Here is a 25,329-nt window from a genome sequence, read left to right on the forward strand (position 1 = left end):
GCGGGGCTTCATGCAGAAACAATATTGCTTGCATCGAACAGCAGGAGCTAAATACACGCTTCTTTCTTTTTTTTTTAACACGATGAGAATGCAAAAGGCTGTACTTCTTAAATAATTTATCATTTTATTTCTAATATCACAGAATATCACAGAATGTGGTAGCGTTTAAATTGTGTGCACAGAAAAGTACAATCTATCTGTATGCATTGCCTAAATCTCCGTTTCATTATTGTATTATCCCTGCAAAAAGCAAGCCTATTTGCTGGTACTTTTACTTTCACTCTTAAGTAAACAGCTGTGTATATATGTGATATTTTCAATAGGCTGTTCCATTAAAAATCGCTCGGTTTGGAAATCGCGTTCTAAGTGTGCAAGCGGCAGTTTACACGAAGGAAAATTACAATAAATTACAGCAGGCTTTTTGTGAGATAACTATTCCGTTTTTGCGCGAGTTAGTCAATATGTTACCACACAAAGAATGCCAGAAATGGTCATTATGCAACGCAACACTCGTATAAATGAATTTACAAACACCGGAATTAAAGAGAGCAACATTTACGAGGCGTTGGGGATTCGAACGAAATTGCACGTTCAAATTAACAGTCGGCGCGATTCAAGATGGCCGACGCGATGCCCGAATGATGTAAGCGATGCACAGCGTTTTCCCGTGTTCCATGGAAAAGAAAGCCAAGATGGATAGGAAACGGCGCGGCGCAGCGCGGCGGGGAAATTTTGAATACCAGCCAAGCCATTTATCGAACCTTGACCCGATCCCGCCGCGCAAGTTCTCACTCCAATTAATTTCAAGTCTGGGCACGCCTGCCTGCTTTGCCTCTCTATGTTTATTTCCCGGTTGATAACATTTTGTTGCTTCGGCTTCATACGTAATGCAACTGATGCTCGCGGAAAATCGTTTCCAGCGCCGTTATTAGCGCCGGCTGGTTTTCCAGACGACCGATCATCGCGAAATAACGATTAGCTCCTTTTACTGCATTCTGGGAATCTATCTGAACGCGATTTTTACACACGTTCACGGAATGGAAAAATGCTCGGTAGTCGGAACGGCAAATCTGCAGTTCGTTCCAAAAAACAATTTCTTCATTTTCGACTCTGGAATCGACTTTGAACCGTTCTTGGCGTTATAAACATTTATGAACCTGCTGTTTTCCTCAACCAGCCACTAGTTTATTGCGAAAAATCAATTTTCCGCACTTCGAGACACGTCGATGACTTCATTTTCGACTATGGAATACGTCTTTCGCGATAATTTGAAACGGAAATTCGCTTTGAACTGTTCCAGACGTTATAAACATTTATGAACCTGCTGTTTTCCTCAACCAGCTACTAGTTTATTGCGAAAAATCAATTTTCCGATCTTCGAGACACGTCGATGACTTCATTTTCGACTATGAATCTTTCAGTTCGATAGATTTTAATGCGTATTGAATAATGGTATGGGAATTTTTTAATGGCGTCTCAGAGTCGCCATTCGAGTGAAAAGGGTTCGAAACCTCTCTGAAAGTTTGAGAACGTCTCTGTCGGTATGCCAAGGGTTGAGTGTGCAAGATGGTGGTCGTGGTTGATGCTTTGCTTCTGTTTCGTTCCCACGCGATCACGTTGTCCAAGCAAAAGGGAAAAATGGCCGAAAGTTGCGTCCGAAATCGCCGTTACGAAATGGTATTATCGACGACACCGTTCGGAATCGACGTTCCACGCGTGTCGTCCATTTGTTTTCACGAAGAGGAGAAATAGTACAACGAGATTCGCGGTTAAAGCCGAGTTGAAGGTCGTTGGAAACTGGTTAGGGTGGGTATTCTGTCCGCGGTGGCTTATACTTTGGTGGCCGAATCGTATTCAAGTAAGTCAGGGTCACCCGAACCGTGTTTCTGTCCTACTAATATAAAAGTGGGAATCCGTTCACGTATATTTAACACGCAGCCTGGCGCTTAATTACGTATACGACAGGTGATCCTGCCAATTTTTCAGATCATCCCAAGATTCGACGAGAGATTACGTACTCTCTTGAAACGAACAAGACATCCGGAACATCACCGATCTGTGCAACGTCATTTTCTTCTAGCCCCCTTACCCTGTAAATTAATTTGTCATAACTAGACTGCGGATCTGTATGCAAATTGTCATTTTCGTAGGTTATTTAATACAAATTAGAATTGGGAAAAAGATTTCTTCATCGACTAGAAGGTCGGTCACCGTCAAAGTAAAATAAAAATACTATTAGTAGACTGCTTGTGACAGAAATGAATATTTAAAAAAATTAGATATCGATACATAATTTTCAATTTTTTTAAACTGTTGGAGAAAGAAAAAATTCCCTAATGAAATTTTTCAACTCAAGCTGACTGCTACAGTTATTCGTGGAATTTGTGTAATTTCAATTTTTGGACACAATTGTTGCGTGCTATGGTATCAAATTTCACCGAGATCAGCGATTTTGCGATTCCGACGAAAATTTCGTTCACAATCGCTGATCGATGCGAATTTTTTCAGTTTTTATTTATTTACTCTTCCTCGATCTCGCATAATCAACAGTCAATTTTTTTGAGGTGTTTACTTTATGTTGCATCGACCTTCTGGTCGGTCAGCAAAGAGACTCACTTCGTCACGTACAGTTGCAAATAACGAACAGCGGAAAGATAAAGTATTGGCGATTATTAGATTATTTTTATTGCGTATACTGAAGCGCTGAATTAGATAGATAAGATATAATATCACGGAACGATTCAAACTAACCGCAAATTCCCACTAATATTTCCAGTGAACTTGAAACGTTACTTTAAAAGTTGATCTGAACATTATCAAAACGAATGTTGAGGACGTAGGAGGAGCTTACACAATAAAGACTCTTTAATTTAATCGGTTAGCGAGTTCATGGATGCCTGCACTTTCTTACGTAAAAGTGTACTTTCATTTTGTACGCGTTACAAATAGACTGTTGATTTCATGTAAAAAAGACTAATTTAATATTTTAAAGAAGAAAGTTACATTTTCATTTAACTTCTGCTCCTTAGCACTAACTCATAAAATCTTGTACCATTGAAACAATTAAATAAAGAGAGGAACATCAACATTTCTCGTCGTTCGTTTCATTTAACTTCTGTTTCTCACGACCGTCTGAAAAAATTTCTGGATTGCATATAAATCTCTAGCCTGATATAAAATTTTTGTCTCTGAGACAACAATATATTTCCATCTTGTACAGTTATTTCCCATAAAGCATTAACCGATTTTCCTAGCTTTTAATTCTCCCATAAATTACTTTCCACGTACCTATGAAAGCAACGATGCCAACGGTTCGCAAAATTGCCCGACAAAATTAATATTATAAGAACGTTCGGTTGTTAATGCTGTCTGGCAATTCGACATCCGTTTCACAAGAGCCGCACGAGTCTCAACGGGAAATAATTCTCACGTGTTTTCTCTTCGGAACGTGTTTCCTCGCAGAAACGAAACGAAGAATTCTCGTATCGCGGCTTGCATGGTACGGCGATACTCTTGTTATGCAACCGAAAGATTACTATGTTTTTTCGTCTTGGTTTTCCGTGATCTTTCAGCGGTAGAAGAAAGGATGACGACGAGGTAGGGGAGGAGAGACAAAAAAAAAAAGGAAGAAGAATCGATTGGACACGTTGCCAAAGTCTCCTACAATTCCGCACGCAAGCAAAGCGAAGCCTTTCGAGTGGTAAAATGTTGTTCGCAAAAATCGGCTGCGTCACCAGTTATCTATTGTGCAGACCGGTAGCCTTCTCCTGATAATTCGATCTTGATCGCAACGGAACCAAGGTTTACATATTTATTTCTCGACAGCCGAGCGATTACCGTGATTTAATCGTTGTAAAATATGATTACGGGTTTCGCATAATTTCTGCGTCGACTGTTCGCGTGTTTCGCCGCGGACGCGATATAACTGTTTCGGCCCGTTGCTCCTGTGTTCGAGCGAAAACAAAAGTATAGGTGCACGCGCGCAGTGCTCCTCACGTGATCAAGACGATCCGATCGAACCGACACTTGCCATTTTATTCGCTTGATTATTGCCCGTTTCGCTTCTGCGAACCGTTCGAAGCAATAAATCCACCCGTTGACGCCGCTTACTTAATCGCATATTTCGAGACAGAAGAAATTTCTTGTTTACAAGTCCCCGCGATCGATACCGCGTTCTCGGATGTTACAAAATGCAGGTTTTTGCGCGGGATCGGTATTGCTTTCGCGCGGATCACGGTCGCAAAAAGTACGCTCGCTGGAATGTCCCGCGGAAGCGTTAAAAATACATAATTTATAAGAAAATTCTGTTTTCTACGGAGCAACATTTATCTGATAATGTGCAATTATTTTTTGCTGCGTTGACCTTCGGCGGAGCTAATTCTTTGCGTTACTTTCTTCTGGCGCCATCTTATCCGACATAGTAATTCGCTGGTGAAAAAGGCTTCGATGTACGTAAATATCTTTTGTTTGTTTAAATTAATTGATACACGAATTCTAACAATCTTTTGAACAATTTATCAAGAAATTCTGTTGATCTTCGGTTTTAAGAGGAAACTTCCGGCAAAAAGTGTTAAAACTCAACGGAAAGATCATCCGAGCTAAACGGAAGCTCGTTTGATCAAACATACTTCGACAGGCGTTCATCATCGCGACCGAAAAGAATTAGAATAAATGGGAATGAACGTTTCGAATCGCGGGTTTACAATGTCAACAACGTTTCCAAGGCGCGCGCGGCGTCCAGCGGCGACTGGTTTTCAGAACGTTGTCCCATTAACGAGCCGGCCAGCGAAATATTCCACGGTCGGGTGAAATTAGTCGTACACGCGCCTTTTGACAAGACTTCCTTCCCCGCGGTAAACACGAGAGAGTCGCGAGCGCGGCCCGTGGAGAAGAAGAAAGTAGTTTGAGAAACGCTGCCAATGAAATGAAAAGATTTCGGGGCGGGGAGAGAGAAGAACGAGCCGAAGGAGGTGAAGGTATTGCGAGCGCCGGTTAATTGCGATGCACGCCGTACGACACGTGTCGGAGCATTGCGGGGCCCGGTCACGCATTCCCATCGATTACATCGACGACAAACGAATTTACAAGCGCAACTGGAACGTGCCTCGCGAACGCTCCAATAAGGCCTTTCCAAATAAAAAGAAAGGATTCGCCTTAACGCGCGATCCGTGACGAGGTCTCCGCGAACCCCCTCATACCAATGAACGGCCCGTTACACAGCAGCCGATTTTTTTTTTTTCTTTCAACTACCGAAATCATTCGCCCAGTCAGCACGGCACACCGAGAACCGTTCCTCACGGCTTTTCGATGAAATTGATTCGACCTCGGCCATCCCTTATGTTCTCAGTTTGAATGGTACAGTGTCCACTCGGATTACGAAGTATCATACTAGGACCTTACTAAAATTCTGTATAGACTATACCTATTTTGGCTTATTTTTACGTGGAATCGTCCCCTTTTCGGTTGTAACACCAGTTACCGATCATCCTGTACATTCATAGATTTATCGACCGATTTCCCTCAATGAATTTTTATTTAAAATTTTTAAAGTAGTGGCGCCTCTGGTAGAAATAGTGTTCTCGATATTTGCAATTATCGTACAGTACTAACATTTTTTAAGAAAAACATACATTTCGAAGTAGCTCACACTCCTCGCAACGAATGCAGACAACAGTTGAGAACGCAACACTTACATTTTATAATAAACTATTTCTGCACGAAGATACATCGTGTCTCACCTATATATGCACATCTAAAAGAAATAACGATCTAAAACTAGTAGTATGCGAGCGGTTCAATCATGGACGCCGCACTGCGAGTGAATGCGTGCCAATGTAGGGCGGTATGCTTCTACTTCCGGCGCGCCATGTTTCTTTACGGTAGATTGCTTTTAATTTTCTTTTACACGTTTAGTTAAATATAGCTCCATTGCTTGGATCAAATTACTCAGTTCCGTACCCCTTGAAGAGAATATAGAATATCAAAGGATCAAACCACTCTTGCAACAATTAGCATAAGTCATTCCCTAAAAGGAACACAGAACTTCAAAAAAAGAAACTTGCCTGAACCACCCTTGTGAGAATTCTCAAAGCCTTCCTCAGCCCCTAAAAGAGACAAGATAATTCAAGGTGAATAAAGATGGATCTGTTTGTAATGCATTTCAGGTAGCATCCACGTAGAATGGTAACTTCGCAACCCGATAGTACCAGAAGTGTCGGTGGCGGGGGCGGCGGCGATGGCGGAGGCGGTGGCGGCGAGGAAACGGTTTACACGGTGACCGTGAGTGGTGTCGGTTACAGGAACGAGGGTTACAAGGACGATGGGACCGACGGTATACCTCCCGAACCTCATAAACCGCCGCAATTGTCGTCGACGGACGACGACACCCAGTCCCGGAAGTTCAAGCTCTCGCGCGGCGAGAAATGGCGGATCTTAAAGAACATTAGCACCGTCTCGGTGGCATTTATGGTGCAGTTCACTGCGTTCCAAGGGACGGCGAACCTGCAATCCTCGATAAACGCTAGTGACGGTTTGGGTACTGTGTCTCTGTCGGCGATTTACGCGGCGCTGGTGCTCTCCTGCATCTTCGTGCCTACCTTCGTAATCAAGAGGCTCACGGTTAAATGGACGCTATGTGTGTCGATGTTGTGTTACGCACCTTACATCGGCTCCCAGTTCTACCCGAAGTTCTACACCCTGGTGCCAGCCGGGGTCCTTCTGGGACTTGGTGCTGCACCCATGTGGGCGGCGAAAGCCACCTACCTAACCCAGGTCGGCGGCGTTTATGCGAAGCTCACCGATCAACCCGTCGACGCCATCGTCGTCAGATTTTTCGGGTTCTTCTTCCTGGCCTGGCAGACGGCTGAGCTTTGGGGCAACCTCATTTCATCCCTTGGTAAGCGATCCTCGGTCTTATTCTTCTCTAACTATCTCCGTTCTTATCTAACGATTCTAAACTAATGCAGTAGTGCCTCGACAAATGTGAAAACTTCCGAAACGGCGCTTATCAGTTCAAAATTAAACAAGTAAATAGGGTCCTTTTAGTCTAATTTTAATCGGTAAAACGTGACGAGTATTTTGGCAAAAGTTTCCTAAAAAAAGATAGTTAAAAACAACAGTTTTGTCATTGAATTAGTATTGCCGCCCCGATACGCATGTATCAAACGAAGAGTACATATACGTCTGCTCCACGTCACAAGGTCATTTCAAGGTCAAACAAACGAGATTACAATATATTCTCCTTGGCGTCATACGAATTTTGTCTAACGAACCGAGATCGGTGGTTTGGTAGTAAGTTTGAAGGCACCAGCTGCAATAAATAATTTGATGATATTATTTGGCACAATACGGTCACAGGATATAGCATTCTACTGAATAGTTTAGTTTCTAAAGCGTGGATAAAAGTGTTATCCAGCTAGCAGATATAGCTCTGTACGATGGTTAAAGAGAAACTTGTTTCCTGCATTAACATCTCCGACTCTGCAATCATGCTAGAGATACAGTTCAAATGAAAAACTGTCGCTGGAGACAGTTTGTTCCGAGTTTGAATCCTATCATTTGTCCGCTAACTTTTCAACACTCTCTGGTCAATATTCAATGATAATTAAATTACCAGGAGCTAATTAGTTACATAGTCACATAGACGAGCCGTGTGCATTGTCTATTTGTCTTGGCGACGGTGAAATTCCAATCTTTCTTGAAGGTTGAACTTGGAAGAGCATAAAACACTTTTTATAAGCTAGACGACCTTATGCATAAATATATCTGGCATATCATTTGTGTACGATTGAATCGATCGATTGACATATCTATCGAAGTATTTGGTGAACATTCTATTAAAAAATCTCTGCACATTTTCAATGCTTTCGTTTGCTCGGGATATATTTTCCGTGCTTAAATGAAGCGAAACGGTGTCGATCAAGCGAAAGTTTCTCGAACCTATTTCTGGGGACTACAGCCTACTTATAAATATTGCAAATCAACTCTCATTAGACGTGTACCGTTAGATTATACGGACTCTTCCTTCTTGCACCACACACCGAACACGTGCAGCATGAAATGAAATTACTTTTGCAGTTTGCTCTAACGATGCACACGTCTTCCTTTTAGACATGAAAATCTCGTTAATTTATTTACATCAAGAACAGTCTCTTCTTGCGTAATAATTCGACTGGAGATCTTTGTGGAAAATAAAAATTGTCCATCTCAATCGCAAGAAATTGAAGTTAAATAAAAATGTAATTTCCCTTCTAATGATATGAAAGAGCCGAAAATAATGTAGCAATTCCTTTCAATTCTTCCAATGACTTTTCAGTTTCGTATTTGGCGTATTAATTTTTGTTAAAAGTACATAAAATCCACAGTAATAATTTGAAAATTATTTATTCTTCCATGAATTAGTTAATTTGATGTACCGTGGTTTGTGGAAACCATAGTAAATTGCAAGTTTTAGTCTTCCTACTATTTTAAATTTCACTTACACAATCCTGCCGTGCACAGTCTATCTATTTCACTGAAAAAATCTCTATCAGCAAAGAAGTAAATCAAACAAGTTATCATATTGCTAAGTGATTACAGTGTCCAAATACGAAGCTGACATAATTTTCTGAGAACCTCGCAGCCATCGAGAACAACATAAAAATGGTTCCAACTGCAATTCGAAGGAAATCGAAATTTCTCCGAACCCAGAATTTCTCCATTTCTCGCACGTCAGACAAATTAATTTGTGACGCGTTCGGAACGTGCGTCGGGAATCCCCGAGGAAGTATCATTTAAAATTTCAAAATGTAAATATTCTGAGAATAGATCGATAACCGAATTTGAATTCTCGATGTTCGGCCGTCAAAATCGTAAACAAGGGGCCATTTTTAGAAGAGCCGCTCGAGGACGGTACGGGATCGGTGTCAATATCGTCGCGAACGTCGTAAATTTCGCCGGTGGTCCCGCGTGATCGTCGACGAGGATGATTACCATATATACTGATTCCTGGATCGACAACGCGAGAAGCGATGGACGAGATCATTGGTTCGAAACACGTGTGGAAACGTGTGAGCGTGTGAGCGAGTGTTGCGACAGAGACCGAGAACGTGCGAAGCGGTAATAACGCGTGCGTGGTCAGACAGTCGGGCCAAACATTCGGTCCTTTCCCTGCCGAGATCAGTATTAAACTTGCGCCGTAGTACACCGGGTGGGTTCGAAGCCTCGATCTGAAATTTATGGACAGGTTCTCTGAGCTATGCAACCTTTCTTTCCTTTTTTTTTTCTCGATCCTCGGACAACGAGGCTCGGGTCGTGCGTTCTCGGGTTTACCGCTGCAACCAGCTCCGGGAACTTATGGCGATCATTTGTGGCCGACAGCCGCTTGAGCTAGATCTTCGGACGAGATATTTTGTGACGATGTATGCTTTTTTAAAACCTGGGCCTAGGTATCGGGTGTCGGGAAATGATCGTTTTTCCTCCTAGAAATTAATTGAAGTCGATAGTTCGTAAAGTTAGCGTCAACAGAAAGTTCAGTTGCTTCGCAACATTCCGTAAGTCGCACGAAAAGTTAAAAACTCAAGCTTTCTCGCTTCGCGAGCCTAAAATTGGAAATACATCAGCGAAGAAAGTTTTCTCTCTTTCTCTTTGTATCTGTTACCTTGTGATTACCAGCTATTTTTATTTTTTATTAACTTCGGGAATGATGCCGACGTCAAAACGGCAATTAACTCGTTTCTTGTGGGTAGTACTTGAGATTTTTGCAATATAATATTAAAAAGGATTGTTCGAATTTTCACCGAAGACAAATATAAATATTGTTATGCGATCCCAAATTATTGTAATCGGATTTTCGGTGTTTGTTCTGATCGCCAGAACTTTGCCCCCAGAAGCGAGAATTCGTGAACCACCTGTTGAATCATGTCCTCTCCAACTTGACCTTCGAGCACGACCTTGCGGAGGCTTCGGAAGCCCCCGGATGAAACCCGATGGCCCGAGAAACCGTTCAACGTTGCATGACACGTGTCCCCACCAAAAGATCGAGCCCGGGAGGCGTTGTGTACGCGGCTTTAGGCTTCGACCGGGTCTGACTGACAACGGCGGCGATCGGCTCGATGAGAAAGACGGCCGCCATTGGGTTCGGGTGCGATTGCGACGGAGAACGCTTCGCACGCAGGAAGAAACAAGATTTATCCGGTATAAACCCGTGATAGTCGGTTTCCGTACCACCTCGTACGCATTCCCCGATACCGTGCGCCGCGTTCCAACTGTTCTCCAGCCATTCAGATTCCTCGATCTCTCGATCCGAACACGAACACTTCCCCCGGCCGCTTCCGGAGGACACCAGTCGCGCACGAACTTCGATCCTTGATCGTCCGCCGATCCACCGAGCTACCGTTCTCCGATCCTCCGCGATCCTCTTCGATCCTCTCCGACGGCCTCTCGGAGGATCGTTAGGTAGGACTCTTCTTGGTCTTCCTGGCCCCAGAGCCGAATTATGCTTGAAGAAGATGACGGAAAATGTTCCTTTAGAAACTCAAAGTCTGCCGAGTGTGTCAGTTACCAGAGTTGCATTGAAGCTGAACACATTGTGCGTGCGAGTTGTTGTCGACGATTTGACTGAGTTAGGTCTTGGTTAGGTGTAAGTAAAAAGCACAATTAGTCTTTTCATAGCTTGGAGGATGGACACGGTTTGTTAAAGCAGGAGCCATTAACGGAGTTCTAATCAGAGATTTGAAGATTTCATATTATACAGGTCCAGCATCAGTTTTTACTGTTGTGGCTGGTCCAGTGTCAATATATCTTCTGATTCCTGATGAATCTAGGATCTCAATCGTTAGGTAGGACTCTTCTGGGTCTTCCTGGTTTTATGACCAAATTAGGCTTGAAGAAGACGATGGAAAATGTTCATTTAGCGACCAGAAGACTGCAGTGTGTTGGCCACCAGAGAAAATTGTGTGCGAGTCATTTCTGACGATTTGATTCAGACGATTGTTAGAGATCACTATAATTATTGATGTTTCGATGAACTGTCTACGCAACAGATCGAGACACATTATTTCATAGAATACTATTTTATGCAAACAGAGATTTGCACTTCAATCGACAGTATACAAAGCCGTACTAATATCTGTCCGACATATTAGTTGTTATGGAAATGAGAGAAATTAGTATGAAAAGATGTCCTTGCTTCAAAAGCAGACCTTTGGAGATTAATTTTGAAATACAGGAAAGTGGGGATTGTAATGAAGCTTACAGTTAATATCGTTGAACAAACGTCTCGTTCATTGGAATTTTAAAGTATAAATATGTTTTGCAGTATATTAGATATGTAATTTCTAACGGAGAGGATTACGAAAAAAAAAAAAGAAAAAAAGTGGTGACGCATTAAACGGGTGTTCTAGTTTATATTTCCCAACACTTGATTCATGTAATTGATCGTTACTTCATAGATGCCAGTTCATTGAATGGGAAATTTCGCTTCTAGATTATTCGTACTCGATTGAGTCAGAAATACCGTACTCGGCTTTACTATGGTAATACGATATTATGGCTGGAATGTTTGCAGTGTTGAATATTTTAGAAAGCAGTACTGACTCGTGTAGTGCTCGGTAACGAATCTTTTAATGATCTACAACCATTTATTATCAATGTTTACACGATCATACGAAAATAGGGAATACTGGTACACAAGTCCTGGAATTTAATATACAAGCATATTTCCAAGACGTGTTAAATAATGACTTTCTATCGTAAGAATTTCAAAACAGACTCCGTAATATTATATATTATTATTATTTCTCAATTTAACATGGAAATGTCTCGGTTATAAAATAGAATAATTGTTTACAATACTTCCATAGAATCTAATTTAAAATGTGTGCAAATGTGTTCTTATCGTACATAAATTATTATTCTTCTTTAATCAAAACAAACAGCGACTCCGTCACTTTCTACGCGTATACTCCATCCCATAAATAATTAATGAACCTTCAGTTTGGAGGACAAAAAATATGAATTGAAAATAAAATTGCTACTGGTTAACTGTGAGGGTCATGCATTAATTTGCACACCTAATGATCGCAATACAATTTCTTTAACTTCGCTGTGGAGTTTTAACGTTTTCGAATTTGATGTTTTATGGAAGTGCAAATGAAATTAATGTTTAATATTGTAATCGTGATGTCGTATTCGCGACAACGTTTCCAGCAGCTGGCGCGTCGGCGTAACCGTTTTCGCGAACATTCGCGATGGTAAAACGTCCAGGAAGTTGTCAAACTATTTTAATGGCGGCCGCGGGACCACAGTGCGTTTTAAATGTCTCCGCGCCAAGAAAATTGCGTGCCAAGCAGAAACGGACACCACACACACACACACACACACGCACGCACTTGTGGAACGCGTGTATTCGCGCAACAGTGGAATATATTATATGTTGATAAGTAGGACTCGCGGACAATCGGAAACGATGGTGGGAGACATTGTAAACATGCTATGATATTATCAACGACGCTCCGGTGAAAGTTCCTGTCGTTCGCTGTCCGATGACCGCGTACACGGATTGGCCAATCTATGGATTCCAGAATACGCCGATACGTTTCGTGTTCGGATCGTTGCTTAGGGACGCGATTTGCATATTTGAGAAATGGGATCGTTCGCGAATAATGAGGGGGAAAGAAGAGAGAGCCGGACCTAAGAGCAATTTTTTAACGCGACGATCTTCCTTTTCCGCGGAAAACATTTTTCTTCGCATCCCATTCCTCTTATTTCTCGATTCAACGAGTTTCGCCATCCTTGTTGCTTATTTAACGCTTTAACTGCCATGTTGGTCACATAAGCATGGTACTCATTTTTTCACTACGTTTAGAAATTCATTTCTTAATTTTCCAGGCTTCGTCAGTTAAAATAACGACAATCCTAATTTCATTAAAAAAACTAGTATAAAGTCTTGTTTACATCGTCAATGATTACCAACATCGAATGCTTGATCGACTAACAATATCAATTGATAAAAAGTACGGTTTCATTCTGTCGTATTATAAGGTGCGTTTAAAATACTCGTTTATAGAGAATAAATATTTTCAGTATTCTGTCTGTTACTTAATAAACAACTTTTATGGATAGGAATATAGCATTCGAATAGAGGAAAACTTTCTCATGTCGTTTCCACGGGTTTTCCCCATACGTTATCTGAGACCTCATTTTTGTTACGAGTATTCTTATCGGTACACAGAAGGCCTCGTACCCGCAACTTATTCATTTTAGACCAACAAAATATTGCACAACATAATTTACGGTATTGTGAAATATAAATGGGATGTCGATTTTTGGAGTGCATTGACTCATTACCGAAGAAAGTAATTTTTTGTTTGTAAAAAACGCAAATTCTTGTCCAATATTGACAGACTCGACACCCATAAATTTTCGACGGGGTTAAAATCCTTAAACAAACCAGAAACTACGTATGCTCTCTCTATTCTTAAAATTTGTAGTTGAACGGAAACTGATTTTCTCTCTCGAAGGTTCCATCCAGTCGATAAACGAAATAAAACATTTGATGCATCTCGTAGACCCTCAAGAAATGAAATAAAATTTAATAAACATTTTTTTCAATATTAAAACATTCGACCAAACTTGTAGACCCTATAAGACACGAATACTCTGCATATTATCAGGTTTTTCGTTCCCGGAAAGAGCTCCATTCAGAAACTCCAGTGTTAATATTGTCTATGTATATTAGCCCCGACCAAATTTGCATTACTTAACATTTAACAAGAAAAATCAATGTACCGTTTCTTCGCTGAGAAACGTTCCCCCCGTTCATACGCGACTGACATAACAGCCGAATTCTGAGCGGAGAAATGCCTCGTGACTTCGCGGAACGGAAACGCCGATCACGATGCTATACTTAAGCACGCTTGTTTCTCGAAGGAGTCCTTATTTTTCATTGATCTCGCCGAGGTCGTTTCGTTTTGATCCTTTGCGCGGCGATGCATAGATCTGCACGCGCGCGCGCGCGCGGATCCAGCCGTAGAAAGCTGCCGTGTAACTTCCACTTGTTTCTCGGTACTGTGCTCCGTGATTAAAGAATTAAGCAATTACTGGTTCTGCCTGATCAAACAAATCGAGTGTCCTACAAAAACGTTGTTCGCGTTCTGGATACGAAAACGTGCCAATAAAGAAATTACAAGTCACGAACAAATCATTCCTTTCCTGCGTTTAGATCTAATTCATTGATTTACACAGACTGCTCTCAAGACTTGTTTTAATTATTTTCTCAAGAAAGTTTTACGAGCATATTTGTCACATATTTCTGATTAAGATGAGTCCAAACATGGTATAGTTCAGAGTACGTTTGCTTGTTTAATTCACGACTGAATTCTTCATTACCTGAATATGCGGTTATATAACATGACTTATTGTAGAAATAAATAAAGATCTAAAATTGCAGCTAGGTAATAGTTCTATTATTCGAGCATTCGTGTTCCACTGATTAGTTCGGATAAGCGAGGTTCTACTGTATTAAATTAGTAACTATGATCCAGATGGTGTCGTGTTCCTTGTGATCCCAGTCCGTTTAGAATGAAGCTCCCAGTGACCTCACAATGAACCCAGGGGTCTCTCGCGACCCCGCCTTCGCTGTAACGGGGTTGGTTAAACAGATTCCGTTTGTTTGATTCAAAGTGCTCAGCGGGGGCGAGTTTGACAGCGGCGGCGGCAACAGCACTACCAACTCGAACAAGGTGAAGCTCTGCGGCGCCGACTTCTGCGTCCTTGGGAACGGAGGCCACGACAACCTGGAGCGTCCTCCGGAGTACGAGATCTACAAAATATCCTCGATTTATCTAACATGCGTGATCGTCGCCGTGATAATTGTCGCTCTCTTCGTCGATCCCCTCTCGAGGTGAGTTTTACAAGAACGTTTCACGCGTCGCGCACGTGCCCGCCCCGCGCTGCCTAATCAAATCCGTTGCTTTCCACTCGGCACAGCGCGCGCAGCGCAGCGCGGCGCGGCGCGGCGGCCAGCTGACCTTTAATTTTTCATTTCGCCGGCACACCAACGGTTGTGCACGTTGTGATTAATACCGGGTGGAAATGTCGGCTGCGGCTCGTAATAATCGTATTTATTGATTTATTTATACATTGTAACATTCACCGTTGCGTTACGAGGCGCAGCTCGGCCATGAGAGCTGGCATTCCTCCGGCGGAGACAGTGTAACATTGAAAAATTACTTTCCAGGTATTAATAGGTAATCATTCGTGCTCGTTTTTCTGCGCGCGTCTTCGCGCCTTTCCCCGAAGCGTCCACGGCTCCGAGAATTTCTACGGTTCGAAAACATTAATCAATCCACCATTTTTGTTTTTCAATAACTGAACTGCTCGCTTGTATTTAGCTCAATGGCGCCTATACGTTTAACCCATTTGCATCATTAGCGCATATATACGCTCAATTTTCCTGGTCATATATAATTAAAAAAAAGTTTGTTGATAAAGGCCTTTTTTTCATATTTCCTTATGATGCAAATGGGTTAACTTGTGTTCCGTACAACTGACTTGGACAATTTTTATCTTGCATCAATATTCGCAGTCTGATCATTCGGACGTATTAAATTGATAACGAAGCTGCTAACGACTCACATTTTATTCTTGCTCGACTGATAATGTTTACACAACTGGAAAGATGTACAACTACAAATAAAATATCGCAATATTTAGCTGAAGGATCCCCTTAATAATTTACAGTTGGCAAATTCGCAGCTTCCTCCTACAAATCACTTCTAACGAGTCGTTTACCATTCAAATCGCTCGGCGAATCACCATTTCCCGCGCATAGATAACGCCCAAATGCTATCGTCTAATTAGTTTCAATTTGCGAGTCAAAGCGACACAATTTTCATGTAATAGTTTACCTTTGCACGACACGGATTGTTTAGCGAACAACTCGGCAAGTTTTTAGTCAATATTTAGACGCGAGGTGTGAAAAACTGAAACTTGTTTCTCTCCTTAGCGCGATAATGATTTCCTTAGAATTTGATAATAGCGCCGCGACCGGACGGTATGTAATCGTATTCCATTCTTTTTTTTCCCGCAATTGCTGGGCGGAAAATATTAATCGAACTCGAACGTTACGACGGCGAATAAACGTGGCTTAAAATCGAAGCGGGAAAAGTCGATTGTGCAAATTATTTTCGCTGCGAATCTAGCGAGGAAATTTTTGGCAGTCCTTTAACGCCGTGTGTACAAATTATAATTTACAAGCCGACACGTGCGCAAGCAACGCCTGAAATCGCAAGTGGTGCGTGCGCGTAATCAAACTTGAAAGAATCGTCCCGCAGAAAAGTCTTCTCTCAAAGTCGCATCGATTTAATGCAAATATTTAATACCGATGAGTCAGCCCTCTTATAGGCCTCATAAAGTCGTCTGTATTATTTAAAGTGGTCTCCGCTAAGCCTCTATTTATTATCGCGAATACACTTGACGCCGTGCTGGAAGGCCGGTACATCCTGAAAGTTTTTTCTTCTTCTTTTTTTTTTGTTCTTCTGCTTCAGGTTAAACAAATATCCCGAAGTGAACGATTACTGAAACCGCATCGGTGAAACTCTGTATTTTTCCATTTCCGTTATTAGAAGCCGCCGTTCGTGTTTTCAGCTCATTAACCCCATTATCGAGATCCCCAAACTGTCTCCTGCGCGTGTCACAATTTTTTCTTATTGAAATACTTCGCAGGAAATTGCAGAAATTGCTGACTTTTATCTCGTTTCTAATTGGCACTGGGTCATATTTTCTGATACACGAAGCCACGCTTTGTGTAGAACATTAGAATTCAGTTCGATAATGGCGGTTGGTTATATCGTTCACCTATTATTAAGACGTCAATTTACTCGAATTCTTTAACTTTCTGTGTTAACTCATTTACACAAGATAAGACAAACACACATTCAGAACACTTCTGCGTTCCCAAATTCGACGAGTCGTTGGGTTGCACGTGTGCAAATAATGTACAAAAATTATACGCGCATTTTGTGAAGAAAAACTGTGGACTTCCAGCACTTTTTCACAGTGAAGAATTCGTAAAATTCTATTTGATTATTGATTGGATGAGTTCTTTAAAAATGTGTTTTTATTTTTATCATTTTTCTAGTAACTTAATTCAGAGGCATCCTTAAAAGAAAACCTTCCAAATAATAAATTTCAATTAATACCGCTACGTTTCTTAATTAACTACATTCCTCGGTGGTTCAATTAATTCTGCTTTTGTCGTGAACAACCATAAAATAATGTTTACTTTCTTCTCGAACAACTGTAGCACGATACGCAAACAGAGACGGAATCGATAAGGTCGTATGACGAACCTGAAACGCGATGACGCAAGGAGGCAAGTCTAACAAAAAAAAAAAATTAAATCGACCAGTCCACTTAACAAAAATATTTTCATATTGTCGCGTCACGCGTTTACGACCTCCGGTTGCACGAAACTGCGAACGAAATTTATTTCTTCCGCAATTGTGTTCTATGGCGCACTCGTGTCGCGTTTAAATCACCGTGCGCACGAACGTGTAGATAAATTAACAGATACCGTATAGTAAATTTCGTTCGCATTCGTTATTTCTCATTTGACCGTTGGGATTCGTATCGCGGCCATTTTGTTTCGCGATGGCTCCCATAAATTTGTGGATAAACGTATTTTCTTCGAACGCCGCGCCGTTGACCTTCGCGACCTAAACAAAGGTCCTTTTTCACAGCACTCGGACAGGAAACAACGTCATTTCTCCAGTCAATGACGGCATTGAAGCCGTAATTAATTAATCGCCGGCCTTGGATGAAAGTAAACGTCGTGGTTCATTTATTCGACGCAACTTCTTCGCGATTATCAGCCTCAGACGCTCGTGCATTAACACTTTACCGGCTGGAGGCCAATTAATGAGACACGTTCAATAATTGCATTTCATCGGAAAAAATATTCTGTTAATCCTAATAGGTTCTTCAAGGTGCAAATTCGCCGAACCCATGAGATCTTTTAGAAACGTTAAGATACGTTAAGATGAAATCGGACTTTAACACAATTTTTCGAACAGTGATATTGGAAATCCTTGAACAACGTCGTAAAACAATGTTCTAACGAAGATGCTTAGGCAATGATTAACGATAATAATTACGAAGATCCGATCTTAAGTGGAATCGAACTGAAATGGAAAAATACTGCGTCTTTATGTAAATTTCCGGTTTTCGTATCTCATTATTCAAAACCCTCGGCGAAGAAAATCTTTGCTGCATCGATTAACAAAAGCTTAGTGCGTATCTTCAACACTATAATAAAATTCAATACACGGTTTCTATTTAATGTCTGATTCACGCACGTTTTATGTCTCGTCAGAGATCAGAGAGTCGATTTTCTCGAAAACAAAGCCTCAAACGAACAAAATTTATTCCGTATTTTCGACTTATTCTCTCGTGTAGAATCAGCTCCTCCGCGTTTCTACCGGGACACCCTGTATAAAAAAGAATGGAACAGAAATGCGTAGAGAATTTCACGAAACGGTAGCAAATAAGTTTCAGTACACCTTGCACGGCAGGTTTTCGCAACAAACCGCTCGAGTTCGTCGAAAAATGCGGCGCGGTCGAGCCGGCGCAACGTTAATTGTTATTTATGAATTTCGATAAGAAGCAACGTTCCATCGGGTTGAACGTCTGCTCGCGATGGCGCATGCACAAAGCGTACGTACGGTATAGCGCTATGTATAGAGCGTGTCTATACGAGTACGCTCGTTACGGAGACTTCAATGCCGACAACAGCCAGAAATTTATCGAGTTTTAATAAGTACAAATTGCCGCGGCTGGTTGCGTAACCGCCGTGCTTGGATGCATCCAGCGTCGGATGTACGCTATTTTGTAATCATGAGCAGAGCAATGTTTATAGCGATTCTGAATGGGAGAAGAGGAGAGGGGGATCTTGCGCGGATCTCGCGCGATACACGATTATTAAGCCGCCGGTTTCGTAATACACCTGGAAAAAATATTACTGTCTTTTTTCTCGCTCTTTTTTCCTTTTTGTTTTTCTGCTCTTCCGTTATGCGGGCGAGTTTTCAAGAAGCCGCCACCGGAAGCCTCTGGAAACCCGATTCCGCCGCGAGATTCATCGACCACGCCAATTCCGCTCGCCGGAAGAGGTCGCAACCGTAGAACCGATTCTTGCACGCTATCTGCTACAATTCCATTTTCCACAATCGCCTACGGTGCATCCTTTGTATTAAATTAATATTTGGGCATCCTTTGAAACGCAACTTTTTAAGAACAAATTGCTTCAACGCCGAAATTAGTGTGCACATTGATACACATTGGCAAAAGTTTCATATTGTCCTCGACTTTAATGTCCTAATTGTATCAACATCCTAATTCGTGCAATTCGCAATGCTTTAGATAAGACTAAATTTTCGATCGCTGTCCTTGAGGTTATCCTCCAAAGTGGAATGTCAAATCACTTTGTTTACCGAAATGAAATATTACTCGAGTAACAGGATTGTTAAGAACTTTTTGCCGTGACGTTCGGGGTTTTATGTTCAACTTTGAAAGCCACATTATGGCCACTGCATTCAAACATGACGAGCGCGTCAACGTAATGAATCCTCTCTCCGAAGCGATTTAAAAGCGAGAAACGACTGAAAGTCCGATTATAGAAAAAGGAGAAACGTTTTTAAATCCTTAACGACGGAGTATGTTGGCACGTCGGGCTTTTTTTTTTTTTGTTTTATTGACACCTGCCCATCGAAATGATATACGTGTATAATTTATTTGGCCGTGGGCGAAAAAAACTGCCGCGATGGCGGCGGCCTAGATCATCGGCGCTTCCATCATTCAGAACTTGAAATTTTTTGCTCTGCCTTCCTTGTCACGTTAACAACATTCTCGACCGTCAAATCCACTGAAATTGATTATTCTTCTTTTTCTTCAAACACGAATACTATTAACTTCCTTCTGCTTCTCTTGCAGCCCTGCATTGCCACGAATAATTTTAAATTAATCAGCTAGCAGTTATTTTTTGATAGATACTCTTTTTGCAAACTAGAACGAGACGGTTCTGACAGCGATTTTTTTTTTTTTGTGGCGCCATCGAGTTCGCACATGTCAATTTCAGATTAATTTATGGCATTCTATTAATGCTGAAGATAGTAATTTAACCAACCAGAAGAACTCGTAGGCCATGTCGTAAACGCGGAGCTGAAATAAATAAATATTATAATATTATCCCATCCCGTTTTCGTCGGTGTAGTTAAAATTGTGAAAATTTCCTCGACAAAGTGACACGAGCGTACGTTTCGTTACACCTAATTCAGAGTGTACAGTGATCATTGGACGATTGCCAGTTCAAGAATGAACAGAGTAATGTTTATGGGGTGTCGTCCTGCTCCTTCTATCTCCTTTAATTACCATAATATTTGCATTAGCGTAGATAAAAAGCAAGCTTCGTTACGAGTCGGACTTTATCACAATAATGGCGTTACGTGCGCAGTGTGATTCACTAACCCGACCCACAAGCTTTTCGCGAGTTGGCCATTGATCATTCGCATAATTCCTAACATTCACGGTTTCGTGTTCCGTTGCGTTCCTACATTTTCATTAGGTAAATCGACCATTTTAATATATTTTTTAATTTTTTAATATAACCTGTCGTAGGTAAATTCTCTTAAAGCTAGAATAATAAAAGAGGACATTCCACAGCAATTTTACCAAAATGTTCTGAAAAAAGTTCTCTCACGGAATTAGCATTACCGCGTCGACGCGACCGACGTTCGTGTTTTGTTTCTCTACGGCTCTACGACGCCAGCGGCAAAGGAAAAGTGTCTGTGCCGATCTAAGTGACATTTCAGTCCCGGTATTCGTGCAGACACAAAAATATTGGCTGTACATATTCCCCGGCGAATACCGTTAACGCCAAGGCTCCACGAGGAAGTCGTGTTATGGCAGGCGTCGAAGCAGCCAGGTCGAATGGTTTTCGGCAGTAATCGAATTGTATAAACGGCCTGGCCTGTCAGAGATACGTCATTTTGACCCTGATGGTACCTGTCGCTCGTAGAAATTTCGAACGTCTGTTACGAACCAGAAGATTTGTGGCTGGCGAAGTTTCATCGATCGGGCACACGCACCGTCCGTCCTTATTTACATTTGAATACCGCGATGGTCCGTGCCATTATTTTCGCCATTTATAACAGTACGTATTACCGTACCAAGGACGTTCGCCTGTCCGGATGTCAGCAACGCCTAATCATCTGCGATTTCAAAATATTAGAAGCTTCGCGCGTCCGCCGTTTGCCGTCCTGTTATGTTGCATGCGAAATCACCGATTTTTACTAGGCTGCGAATTTATGGGTTTATGACAATGACGAATGCAATACGAAACTATGAAGCATTTGAAGAATTTGAGGACGTTGCTTATATTAGTTTAGAAGACATTGCACATTCCCTTACACGAGTACAGTATTATTTAACTTGCGATCCTTACAATCGACGTAGAAAATTTTTATTTTGAGTGAAGACCGAGTATTACAGTCTACAAGATTAGTATACACATAATTTTAAGGTACTAAGCTGATCCGCAAGGTCCTATCTTCAGTTTTTATTTAGATATCTAATTTTTCTTTGAAATCAAGTTCAGGCCAAGAAATTCAGTTTCTACCGTAATATAATGTTGCTTACTTTGATCAACAACTTTATCTAGAAAAAAGTCGGCTCCTTTCACGTCGCTGTTAAAAATCGGACATTTTATATGCAACAACCTTAGCCGCACTGGTTTTCGCATGACGTTTCCCCAGTCCGATGCATACCGGCACGGCCATTTGCATAGATCCACCGACTTCTGTCGGTAATTAATGCCTCTGACCTTCCGCTTCGTTAGATCGAAAGATAGCGGACATGAAACAGGAACGATACCTCTATCGCCTAATCTAACCGGCGAATTCGACGGGCACGTTGTGATTCAGCGTGCCGACTGAAAAATCTATGACCATTCACAATCGCGGATACACGGTTGTAGCATTCTAGTGTTAACCCAGTGTTGCCGGATCAAGACTTGTTCCCCCACTCTAATTTCCCCTTCTACCGCATTATTCCCCCACGCTTCCACCGCGGCCCGGTCACGTGACGCGTTCCGTCTCTGTCGCGCATACTCCGGTACTGGCAGAGAGGGGGTAAGTTTTTCCCCTCGATTCGTGCTCCCTCCCCTCACCTGGCGACCTTGGTTTAACCCTCCGTATCCCATGCCGGAGTCATTCGTGACGCGTAGCGGTCAATACAAACGATTGTACTCCGATATAAGACGACGCTTTTTATTTCGAAATTAGAAAGTCCCGGCCCATCGTCTTATATCTAAAGAAAACTGTAGGGAAGTATCAGCGTGGGTCAGAAATGCCTCCGGCGTAGGCCTAGAACTCGCTGGAGGGTCAATGGCCTAGGGTTTCATGCTTAAATGCCATGAACTAGTGACTTCATTGTCTCACGAAAGTTCTCCTGGCAACCCACGCATAAGGATTCTTGGAAGACATCTCGTATGGATAATTAAACTGCAGATCGTATGCATATATGACAAGTATAAGTAAACGCAAAACACGACGAACATTTAAAGAATGTAGAAGCAACGTAGCGAATGTAGAAGTATTCTTTTTAACCGATTGAACTGATCAAGAAACTCTTCTATCTTATCAATGAATGCAGAGAATTTTTATTTGCATAAGAATCCGCAGTCTACTGATAACATAACGACAAATGAGGGATTAACAATGTCAAGTATACGGAAGAATCGAAATAATAATAATCGACTCTGGATTCACATGCAAAGTAAAAATTGTCTGCGCCAGTTGTAGGAAACAGATGACAATCAGCTACTTTTTAATAATATCGATAAATTCGAGGTGGTGCACACAATATTGGTTCACTGTTGTAATTTTCACTAGCGAATTGTCGTTATAACTGCACATAATTCGCTGTCTAATCATAAGAAGCATCTTTGTTAATATAAGTCTTCTTGAAACTCCGATTTCGGGGAAACAAACAATGACACCTAATGCAGGTTTCAAACTAGATTACATGTGTTACAGGTACAATTACATTTATTACACAAGCTTCATGATTCATATCATTACTCTGTAAGGAAATTGCACGTGTAGTTTCCTTAGCGGTAACTTCCGGTCGGATGGATCAGTTTTGAATAGCTCTTAAGATCTGTGCTTGCTCTATTGTTCTTGTTCTCTTTGCTTTTCGTTAGTTTCATTGGAATCTTTGCAATTGATACAAAAATGAATTGAATGCCCTTACGTAAATACAAAAGTTCACTGAGCGTTTATTTGAAGAAATAGAAAAATATGTTCGTTACTGTCACACGGAAATACACCTACTTGTTCGCTCCTTATATTTCTAAGACGATTCTCCATAGAAGGTGTTCATAAACCAGATTTCCTTTTTAAAAATATAATTAACCAGGAAGTATATGGAGCGTTGCCATAATAAACGTCTCTCTATTATAGACTGTGCAAAATGATCGTCTAAAAATTCAATTGTTCTGTTCCCTCAAGTGCGAACCGCAACGCCTAACAGGTACTGCTTCAAGAATATCATAAATTACTATAAACAAATGGAAAAGTAATTCCGCTACTTTTACGGCACGTAAATTCCAGCTCACTTCGCCCCGGCGATTTTCCATGAAACCTTCGTAAATAATCTAGCACATGAAAAAAAAAATGGGCGGCACGATTAACCAGGAAGCAGATTTTGAAAGGATAATCGCGCCTAGTCCATAAAAGAGAACCGTTTATTGTGGCCGTTAAAACGTTCGTTGTGCCCCCGCGAGGTGCGAGACGTCCGCAGGTTACGTCGAACGTGATAATATTTCAAATCGACCGTTCGCAGATCGCGCGATCGCTGAAAGAACGCGTGAAATCCGCGATCCATTTATCAGCGGATCGTGACAAGTAAAAGTAAATCTGCGCTCGCGCGAGGAGATCGGCACCGACGCGGCTCGCGGCGTCCGTCGTATATACATATAAACAAACACCGATAAGCAATCGGAGGGGGGAGGGAGAAAAGGAACGGGATGATGCATAGGCCGGTTGAATCACAGACAGATCGTCGGTCGTCGCTGCGTAAATATTTATGGCCGTGTTTCGCGAATAAAAAGTGCCATTAGAATGCAAATCTGATGATCCTTTATGAATTACGTAAAGGCGAGCCGTTGCATACAGTATTACCGGGCGGCGAGACTTCATTCATAGGGATCCGATACGCGGCAAAACGCGCGTTGATGATTGCAATCGGCTTGACGATTGTAGCGCATAATATCGGAGCGATTTAGAAAAATTGTCGTTTTCCTCCGCCAAGACCAAGACGGCGTGTTATTTCCGTGTTCGTTGGTTGCGCCGTTGCCTGTTGATCGTCGCGCCTGTCGCACAAACACCGTTCCCGGACCTGTTCTCTGTTCTCTCCGTTGGCTCTCTTTGTGCGGACGCGGACAAGTATGTTCGCGGCCACCAATGCTGCCGAACAGCATACCTGCCGCCTCCTTTGTCCCGTGCTAAAAACGACCGAGAGAAAGGTGTGTATCTCTCGAGCCGCGAACACTTGACGTACTTTCGATTTCCGGGATTTTGCGCTCCGATGAACATTCGATTCATCGCGGACACCGCCTCACCTGCCGATATCAACGAGTTCGCAAGCCCGACATTTATTGGCCCGGTGCGTGCGAAACCGGGACAACGATGACCGGTAAATCCGTTCGAACGGGAAACACTGTTTACAGAATCACGCGCGGAAATCGCTTTTCGGAAAAGCTGTTGTGGAATCTTGCAGGCTTCGTACAGGTGTAGCAATTATGACGCGTTTGAAAGTCGGCGCGTTGCAAACTCACCGCGTCCTATTTTGACGCGATGTCTGATTCGATGCGCTGACATTTCTACGCGCTTCATTTTCGGCGCGTTCAAATTCGACAATTTTTTAATTTGGCGCGTTGCAAATTCGGCGTGTTGCGAATTCGACAATTTTCAAATTCGGTGTATTGTAGATTCGGCGCGTTGACGAGACGATGCGTTTTACTTCGGCGCACTGAAATTTCCACGCTATCGAATTCGGCGATATTGAAATTTAACGCACTGCGAATTCGGCGATTTTCAAATTCGGCGTGTTGCGAATTCGACAATTTTCAAACTCGGTTCACTGTAGATTCGGCGCGTTGCCAAGACAATGCGTTTTACTTCGGCGCACTGAAATTTCCACGCTATCGAATTCGGCGATATTGAAATTTAACGCACTGCGAATTCGGCGATTTTCAAATTCGGCGTGTTGCGAATTCGACAATTTTCAAACTCGGTT

The 25,329-nt window shown here is 42.0% G+C and overlaps 1 protein-coding gene across 1 annotated transcript in view; it reads left to right on the plus strand.

The window, feature by feature from the left end:
- The window catches only part of LOC143356284 (UNC93-like protein), a 51,450-nt gene that overhangs the window by 10,268 nt on the left and 15,853 nt on the right, over positions 1-25,329 (plus strand). Inside the window, exons 2-3 of the mRNA XM_076791840.1 lie at positions 6,165-6,895; positions 14,662-14,881. Coding sequence (XP_076647955.1) covers positions 6,181-6,895; positions 14,662-14,881 — 935 coding nt within the window. The 5' untranslated portion in view covers positions 6,165-6,180. The remainder of the gene's footprint in view (positions 1-6,164; positions 6,896-14,661; positions 14,882-25,329) is intronic.

The sequence above is a fragment of the Halictus rubicundus genome, chromosome 8 (genome assembly GCF_050948215.1).
Source record: "Halictus rubicundus isolate RS-2024b chromosome 8, iyHalRubi1_principal, whole genome shotgun sequence".
NCBI classification, from domain to species: Eukaryota; Metazoa; Arthropoda; class Insecta; order Hymenoptera; family Halictidae; genus Halictus; species Halictus rubicundus.